The sequence below is a fragment of the Octopus sinensis genome, linkage group LG24 (assembly GCF_006345805.1).
Source record: "Octopus sinensis linkage group LG24, ASM634580v1, whole genome shotgun sequence".
NCBI lineage: Eukaryota > Metazoa > Mollusca > Cephalopoda > Octopoda > Octopodidae > Octopus > Octopus sinensis.
In genome coordinates, this window is record NC_043020.1 from 18,447,614 (window position 1) to 18,457,759 (window position 10,146).

Here is a 10,146-nt window from a genome sequence, read left to right on the forward strand (position 1 = left end):
AAAGGAGACATAAAAACAGTCAAATTTAGCCCGAACACTCCGTAAATGTGTGTGTGTCCGTGTCCCACCATCACCACCAATGCTTGAGAATCAGTGTTGGTTTGTTTACGTAACATAGTGCTTAGGTAAAAAGAGAATTAGTATTAGGCTTAAACAAATAAGTGTTGGTGGAGGTGGCGGGGGCGCGCGTCATTTGTTCCATTATGCCATTTAAGGGGGTGCTCCAGCATGGCCACAGTCCAATGACTTGAACAAAAGAAAGATAAAGTATTTGAACAGTCGAGGAAATGGAATAAATAAGCATTCACAAGTCTAGCGTTGAGCAATTAATTCCCGTATGTTTTTAAAATTCGGGGAAGCGTTCTTGATTTGGCATTACATATGTACGTGGGCGAATGAGGCAGCGCTGGTAGAATCGTTATCGTTCCAGGCGAAATGTTCAGCAGCATTTCGTTCGTCTTTATGTTCTGAGTTCAAATCCGGCCGAACTCGACTTTGCTTGTCATCCTTTCGTAATCGATAAACTAAGTTATCAAGTTAAGCACTGGGGGAGTCTATGTAGCCGACTAACCCCTCTAAAAAATTTCAAGCCTTGTGCCTATAGCTGTATAAGGCGGCAAGCTGGCAGAATCGTTACCGCGCAGCCTATTTTTCCCGTCCGTCTTAGCATTCTGAGTTCAAATTCCGCCGAGGTCGACGTTGCGTTTTATCTTTTCAAAGTTAATAAAATAGGTGCAAGTCAAGTGGTGGTGTCAATGTGGTCGACTAACTCCTCTCCCTAAAATTTCAAGCGTAGAAACTATTATACATGGACATCCGACCTGCTAGAAAGAGCAGCTAATCCTTTCAAACTCTACCATAACATTTTGAAAAATGGACGTCCGACCTGCTAGAAAGAGCAGCTAATCATTTCGAATCCTACCATAACGTCTTGTAAAAATTCGGAAGACAATTTGATGATAGTTCTAGTAACCATGGGATGGTCACGGCTGGAGCGCTAAAGAGCAGCTAATCCTTTTAAACTCTGCCATAACATTTTGAAAAATGGGCGCCCGACCTGCTAGAAAGAGCAGCTAATCGTTTCGAATCCTACCATAACGTCTTGTAAAAATTCGGAAGACAATTTGATGATAGTTCTAGTAACCATGGGATGGTCACGGCTGGAGCGCTAAAGAGCAGCTAATCCTTTCAAACTCTACCATAACATTTTGAAAAATGGACGTCCGACCTGCTAGAAAGAGCAGCTAATCATTTCGAATCCTACCATAACGTCTTGTAAAAATTCGGAAGACAATTTGATGATAGTTCTAGTAACCATGGGATGGTCACGGCTGGAGCGCTTTGTTCATAGGTTAATTCAGTAAGAGAGTTAACTCAGTGTGGCAGGTTTAGTAGTGGTTGTGGTGGTTAAAGAACAGCAATAAAGTAAAAGGAAGATTCTGGGGGAAAAAGTCGCAACAAGAAAGTAAGTTGGTTTTTCCGGATAAAAAAGTAAAAAAAAGCAAAAAAAAAAAGAAGAAAAAGTGATTTGGCACCATGAGAGTTCACGCATGCGCACCGGCAGCGCAATCAGCCATCTTTGAGTTTCCACGGGTTTCCGGCAGCCGAGCACGTCATCCTTATTGACAGCAAAACACACAATAATTAATAACAAAAAAACATATTGGCTTAGCAGGAAAGTTGCTTGGATAACTGAGGTGTTGTTTAAAGCAACGAAACCAGTGGGAAAAAGCAATAGTAACTTTAGTTTAGCGAACTCTTTGCATAATTTGCAGGAATTTAGGAAACCTGGGCGATTTGTTATCGTTGAGGTGTCGAGCCGTGGACGGCCGAAAAGACACCGCCTCCTCTTCTTCTAGCGAACTGTTTTGGTTCTTCTCCTTCGTTCCTTCCTTAGCAAATACTGTTTATTGTTTATTGTTTATATATACAGATTTCACCGTTTCGGTGAAGCAAATCCAGATACAAAACACAAAAAAAAGGGAAGCAAAATAGAGCCCCTCCCCACAAAACACCCAAACAACTACAAAAAGGACCTGAAGTAGTTTTTTTCCTATTTCCAGTCGATGTCTGCTGTTTTATTTTCTAGTTTTGGAGTGTTGTCGTTTTCCACTTCTTCTCCCCTTTCCCGATATCTCCTCGGCTAGTTATGTCCACTTGTGGTCCTTCTGCTTTGCCCACCTCCGCTGCTGCCAACGACAACAACGATAACAACAACGGCAACCACCCCGTCTTTCACTCAGCCTCCGCCGCCTCTCCAAAGGCCACAACAACAACAAACTACAACAAACAAGGATTTTGGAAAAAAAGTACAATAACACCAGTGCCTGGGAGGTAAGTGTCTGCTACACTATTGTTTATATTGCTATATTATACACACACATGTATTTATACATATGTGTGTATACATATGTATATATATATACACATATGTGTGTATTTATACATACATACATGCATATATATATTTATATATGTGTGTGTCTGTATATTATATATATATATATATACAAACATACAAACGTATATATGTATATACAAACATACATGTATATATATGTGTGTATATATATATATGTATATATATATATATATACAAACATACAAACGTATATATGTATATACAAACATACATGTATATATATGTGTGTGTATATATTATATATATATATATACATACAAATGTATATATGTATATACAAACGTATACATGTATATACATATGTATATATATATATGTGTATATATATATGTATATACATACATACAAACGTATATATGTATATACAAACGTATACATGTATGTGTATATATATATATGTATATACATACATACAAACGTATATATGTATATACAAACGTATACATGTATGTGTGTATATATATGTGTATATATATATGTGTGTGTATATATACATATGTATGTATATATATATATATATATAATATATATATAAATATTCACACACACATACGTATATACAAACGTATACATGTTTATACATATGTAAGCGTATATATGTATAAATATGTGTACGACTAATTCACCGGCAGCAGAAACAGTAAATAATATTTCAGTTGACTTAGAATTAATTGATTTGTCGGTCTTTTTTGGTTCTGAACAGAAAAACAACCACCAAAAAAAAACAACAAAAGAGAAAACTGAACGAAACGTAAACCACTTCGACCTCTTCTTCCAAGTCTTTTACTCTCTATGTCTCCACTGAGTTTTCGAAGTGTTTATTCCTTTGTGTTGACGATAACCAATTGAATATATCATTCCATTCACATCTAGGATGCTTTATTAATAATATTAAAACCAGGTTCCAATATTTGACTGGAATTTTGTTTGGTAACTGTTTTAACCACTGTACCTTCCCTTCCACCGAAATACAAGCAAAAACACCCCATGATGCTCTTAGGTTTGTTCATAAATGGAAAAGGATAATATTTTCTTAATCATTTGAAATATGGAATGTACATAAAGATATCAGATGTAAACAGCCACTCCAAAAGACCTCCAAGCAATCCCCACTTCAAATAACAAACCTATTAAAGAAATCTGAAGGTTAACAAACCCATATTTTAAAATAGTTCTTGATGTGTCAGTGTTTAAACTTTAGGAAATAATTTTTATTCACAAACTCTCACGGTAATTCGTGTAAAAGTAACAACAGAAACATGGAAATAGCTAATTGACATCCTCGTATTTTACAATTGTTGACAGTTTTATTATTATACATAAAAATGTCTTAGTTATTCCTTAAAATCGGCCAACAATAAATAATGACAGTATTTGTAGAGCCAGCGAGGAGGAGGGAGAGAGATTGTGGTCGTGGTCGGAAGATCTGCTAGAAATAACAGTCAGATGTCTCTCAGATCATATCATAGTACAGACACGGGCAACTTTTCCGAGAAGCGGGCCGTATTAGATATGATTTATCATTAGGCGGGCCGCACCGCTAAAATATAATTCAAAGTAGTTTTTCGTTAGTTGTGGTATTCAGAAAGACCGCAGGTTGCCCGTGACTGGCTTAGTGTCTTACGAAAGAAACATGGTACATTGGGCAATGGTGTTTTAAGTACCCCCACCAAAAAAAAAAACAAAAAGAAACCGGTATGGTCACAGCTGGAACACTTTCGACTATAAGGTCTGGATTGATCTAGGGAACAAACTGAGCAACAATAGAAAAATGTTTGTCTTGCTAACAAGAAAGCTTATAAATGTTTATTCAACCTGCTAAAAATAGCAGCTAGATTTCTCTCAGATCACACCTTACCTTCTTTAAAAAACGGTGACACGTCAAAGAGGACTGAATTTTAATATAAGGTCTGCTCAGTCAGGGTCGACCTGCTGAGGGGCTCAACAAAAACAACAGCTCAGTGCTTGTTGATGCATCTTAAACCACTTGTTTTATTTATTTCATTTAATTTTTTTCCTTGTATGAAAACAATCAACCATTCTTATTTATCTTTGGGTTTTATTTTATACGGGTTGCGGTGTAAACTGGCGGTGGTCCGTGCGATGAAGGCCAGATTTATTAAGTCAGTGGGAAAATTCGTTCGAGAAGCGGGCGTGGGTGTTTTGTCGATCGGTTTGTTGGGTGAAGGTATCCAACGCCAGGTGACTGCTGTGGTGCTGTGTTATGATTTTGTAATGGTATTGTCAACATTGCCGTGTTTTTGTACACGTCAGAACCGACTCGCTTAGATATTCTCCACTGGTCTTCTCAAGCTTCCAACTCATTCTCGGCGTAAATTTCCAATTTTCAGACTACAATACAGCCCAGCCCGTTCCACACAACGCCGGGTCCTCTACCTGGTCGTTTGATCTGCTAGAAATAGCTATTAAGTTTCCCTCAAATTACATATGAAAAAGGGATAAAGGACTCCTGGAAATGTAATGTCCAAGAGGACAAAGTGAAACGCCTTGGCATAAATCTCCATTTCAGATACTACATACAACCCACCCCTACCGCCCACGCGGGGGTCCTCTATCCGGTTGTTTGATCTGCTAGAAATAGCAATTGAGTTTCCTTTAGATTACACACGAAAAGTAAAGGACATGTTAGATATTTTAGTCCTGGAAATATAATGCCCAAGAGAAGGACAAAGTGGAACGCTTTTGATCATAAATCTGCTCTTAGATTTGGGGTTAAACAACCACCTAACTAGAGCCCAACAACTCAGCTTCTACGTCATAATTCGACCTTCAAAAAATAGCAGCCAAACTTCTCTTAACTCGTACACTCGTCTTAAAAGTAGGGAAGGTACACTGGGTAAGTTTATCTTTATACCAACTGATGGGATGGTCTCAGCCGGAGCACTTTTGATCAGGACTGACTTTCGGCCGAACATCAAAGGCAGTTTTAACGAACCAAGGAAAGAAGCCATTATATGGTCACTCACTCTGCTAGAAACAGTAGGAAAATCTCACTCAAACCACACACTACCCTCAGAACCGAGACGCCTTTAATCGTTAATCTGCTCTATCAGGGCCAACAAAAATTGGAACCGCAGCAGTCAACAGTGGGATATTATGGTTGGTTATAGGTGCACTGTGCTTGGGGGGTGAAAGTGGGGGAATGTTCATGACCGGAATCAGAAGTCTGTTTTAACCAAGGATGACCCGGAGCTTAACAAACTACAAAGGCAATTTAACAACAAATTTTGAACTTTATTCATAAAATAATCTTAAAACATAGCTTCGATTGCCAGGTTTGACAATTTTTACCTGACCTAAAGGTTTTGGAAAACGTTATATAATCTCATTTTCCTCACATCTTTCAGACTTCATTCTCATTTAGGAAGTTACATATGTAGGCATACACACACAAGTGTGTCCCCCCCATCTCAAACACTTTGTTTCCCCATAATTTTCACAAAAATGGATAGTTCTTATATGGCATGCACTAATTTTTGTTTTATTACATTAAATTCTGATGCAATCGTAATCTTACACATCCTGAATAGTATTTGTTGGAAATCTCATTATAAAATTCCCCTTTTTTCTGAAAGTTATGTGAAAACAAAGTCGACTCATATGAATTATCAGAAACACCCTCTCCGCTCCACTCCCATCTCCAAAATATATTTTTCACAACAAATTACGGTTTAATCGGAATCTGCAGCACCTGAAATATATTTGTAGACGATTTCATTGACAAATATCCATTTTCCTCAAAGTTATGAGGAAACAAATTTGTAAGAGTCTGTGTGTGGGGAGGACACGCTTATGGAGGTGTGTCTATGTGTGAAGACGATACGAAAGGGCATTGCATCGGGGTTAATTAACTGACCAACATTTTGTTGTCATGCCTGTATTGATTTCTGACATGGACACATGGTTTCGAATTTAGGGAGCGAGTGAATAGACAATGATATCGATTCCAGGTACTTATTTTATCGACACCCTACCTCCGCGGAAAGGTGAACGGTAAAGTCGTCCCTGAAAGAATTTAGGCTCAGCACAGAACATAAATAACGCTACCTTAATACTGAAATGCATTTTATTTGATTCTTTGAGTAGATTCTGTCAATCCACGGCGGTTGCGTTACGTTGCTAACATTGTTTTGCGACACCTGTTGCCTTCACACCTCCTGTGCTTGGTTTGACAGCTTTGATCCACCGTTAAAAGTACCTCCACGTTGTCATTTGACGACGTGTGTGCGAGATATATTTATTTTCCTTTCATGTAGCTGTCCTTATTGTTTAATTACAAGTACTGAATGGCTAATCTCATCATCATCATCGTTGTGTACGGAAGTAGAATTAAATAAAGAAAGATAACTCATGTTGGCAAAATTGTGGAACAGCATAATTATCCTTGTCAATACAGGTACTGCTACCGAAAACTAAGTACTGGGAATTTCGGTCTCGTTTGTGCTTCATTCTTAGCAAAAATGCTTATTAAACCCCTCTTCAATATGAAAAACAACCACTCGTAGGGTAAAATCGAAAATATATATTTTTTCTCCCACGGTCGTAATTCCGTGCGAAAGGTAATTAACCAGGTAGCAAGTGCCATATTTTGCGTTACGTTTACCTAGAATTCGCCCGGCTGTCGGCTGTTGTTTCGCTCTGAATCTGCCTTGATCGAGCACTCTTCTGATTAAAAGCATTCCTGTCACGACTATCCCGTCTTCCCCCCCCCCCACCGGGTACACTTTGTCCAAATATAGCAAAGCGTGGTGTATATCAAACGTGCATATTTCGCTTTGAATTCTTTCGGCGTGTTAGATTCGGACCATTAACTTCTGATTGCGCCATCTTGATTGACAAATGTGTAAGGGATGTTTTAAACTCAAAGATCGCCTTCTGGGACTGTATTAATTAAAGACCCCTTTTTTGTATGACGGCAGGGTTTTTTGTTTTGGCTGCTATTTCTAGCGGGTCGATTGCGTACATAGAGGTTTCCTCCTTGACTCATTTCCATTTCGGGTGTTTTTCTTGTGAAGGAAGCAAATATACAAGCCAACTGGTTAGAAGTAGCTGTCAGATGTCCCTTAAATCACACCATCATATTGAATTGTGGAAGGGCACTTAAGACAGTGTAGTCCTAGATATACAAAAGACGGGATAGTTATGGATGGCAATACTTTTGATAAGTCTGCTCAGTAAGAGTTAATCTGGAGCAACACCTCTTATTGACACACACACACACACATCCAATGTCAGCTGCTCTGACAGGAAGTGTCTCACCCATTGATAACCGATATGGTTTATGAATTGTCTCTCTGGCAGATGCTATTGTTGAAACCTGTATGTAAGCAGGCGTCTGACATTAACGTAGAGATATCCACCATAGTGCTGTACCATACACAACACAAACACATTTAAAAAAAATGCACAACGTGAAATTTCACACAAAAAAAAGGAAAATTGAAGACATACACACACAGGATGACTGTAGGTCATAGAAACTATTTAGATCAGTGGTTCTCGAGGGGGATCCATATAAGATTTTGTTGTCAAAATATATCTGCAATTAATTAGTTTTGCTTCTGCAATACACAAAATATTTTAAATTTTTTGATACAATTCCTAATAATATTCAACCCCTTAGTGTTCAAATTATTCTGTCAAATATATTGCTTATTTATTCACATTTTTTTTAATTGACCAGGCATTATCGCATAGCTTTGAGATTTTGATGATGTGAGTGTATAGTTTTGGAATGATATTGTAGGTTAAGTGTAAGAAGTCAGATCTAGCTAGGTTGAACATAAAGCAAATATAATACTGGGCTGGATATGGCTGGTTTAACCCTTTTGTTACCGTATTTATTTTGAGATGCTTTTAAATAGAACAAAGAATTTAGTAAAATAACTTCATTATCATTCAGCTAGTGTTAGGAACATTAATTGTGACTAAGGTTCGGTGGAAGATTTTAATTCAGAACTTATGAAAACAAGACATTTGTACTACAGAGCCGGTTTCAGCCGGGTTGGTAATGAAAGGGTTAAATGCTAAAGGGTTGATTATAAGTGTATAATATTTTTTTAAACATTGAATGACAAGGAGGGTCCATCTGAGTAAAACAGGAATCAAAGAAGTGCAAAGGTAATAGATGGTTGGGGAAAAAACTGATCTAGATTCATCATCATCATGTTATGTTTTCTCATGCTGGCATGTGTTACACAAGTCTGTCCTAACACAGCATCCTATCACTTGTTGTAGTCAGTTAGTAACTTACTCAATAACATCGAAGACCCATTCATCTTCTTTGTTGGGTACAACATGCTATTTGGTCTGGTTTTTAACAAGTGGATGTCTTTCCTATTGCCATCCACAGACAGTGTGGAGTGGGTGTACCCTACCATTTCACTGGTACTAGGAATGCTTATTGCCTGCCAGCTTTTATTTAGAATTGTTACTCTGCTAATTGGGTTGCTTTTGCTGCAGCTTCTGGAATTCACATCTTCTTTGGTTATTTTCTTTTTCCATTTATTTTATTGTTTTTGTTTTTTAGTACAAGCTTCTTCTCATTAAACTAGCAACAGGTATAAGTACAATCATGACTAGGTAGTTAAGAAGTTTGCCTCACACCTATGTGGTTACAAGTTCTAGTTTGTTGCAGGGTGCCGTGGGCAAGTTTATGCTACCATACTACTCTAGGGTTAACCAGCTCCTTCTGAGATGTGTGTGTGTGTATTATACACACACACACACACACAATCATCATTTTCCATTCTGGAAAATTGGGCAGTTTGACAGGAGCTGGCAAGCCAGAGAGCTGCACCAGGCTCCAATTGTCTGTTCTGGCATGGTTTCTATAGCTGGATGCCTTTCCTAATGCTTGCCACTTCAAAGAGTGTACTCGGGTCCTTTTTACATGGCACCAGCACTTTACACAAAGCACCTGCACATTTGCTTTTTATGCAGTACCAACACACACACACACATATACTCTTTTACTCTTTTACTTGTTTCAGTCATTTGACTGCGGCCATGCTGGAGCACCGCCTTTAGTCGAGCAAATCGACCCCGGGACTTATTCTTTGTAAGCCCAGTACTTATTCTATCGGTCTCTTTTGCCGAACCGCTAAGTTACGGGGACATAAACACACCAGCATCGGTTGTCAAGCAATGCTAGGGGGACAAACACAGACACACAAACATACACACACACACACATACATATATATATATATACATATATACGACAGACTTCTTTCAGTTTCCGTCTACCAAATCCACTCAAGGCTTTGATCAGCCCGAGGCTATAGCAGAAGACACTTGCCCAAGTTGCCACGCAGTGGAACTGAACCCGGAACCATGTGGTTGGTTAGCAAACTACTTACCACACAGCCACTCCTGCACCTAGACAGTAGTAATGTACTCGTGATGGGCTTCTTTCAGTTTCTGTGTATCAAATCCACTCACAAGGCTTTGATTTGGGGCTATAGTAAAAGACATTTGCCCTATGTGCAATGTAGTGGCGGCTGAACTGAAACCAAGTGGTTGGGAAGCAAACTGCTTACCACACAGCTATAATTGCACCTATTAACACAAACACATGTATCTGTCTGTCTGTCTGTGGATAGATAGAGATGTATTTGTATACCATTCATTGATTAATTAAAGTTGTAAATATTGAAGAGAAAAGAATACAAACTAGTGCATTTGAACAAACATCTATTGAA

At 38.3% G+C, this 10,146-nt stretch overlaps 1 protein-coding gene across 4 annotated transcripts in view; it reads left to right on the plus strand.

The window, feature by feature from the left end:
- Positions 1-1,266: 1,266 nt before the first annotated feature.
- Positions 1,267-10,146, plus strand: part of LOC115223819 (TBC1 domain family member 22B) — an 89,666-nt gene continuing 80,786 nt past the window's right edge. The window contains exon 1 of one of the 4 annotated variants that reach the window (XM_036512752.1): positions 1,267-2,334. In XM_036512752.1, coding sequence (XP_036368645.1) covers positions 2,150-2,334 — 185 coding nt within the window. In that variant the 5' untranslated portion in view covers positions 1,267-2,149. The remainder of the gene's footprint in view (positions 2,335-10,146) is intronic. The other 3 variants (XM_029794495.2, XM_029794494.2, XM_036512754.1) reach the window with 3 other exon arrangements.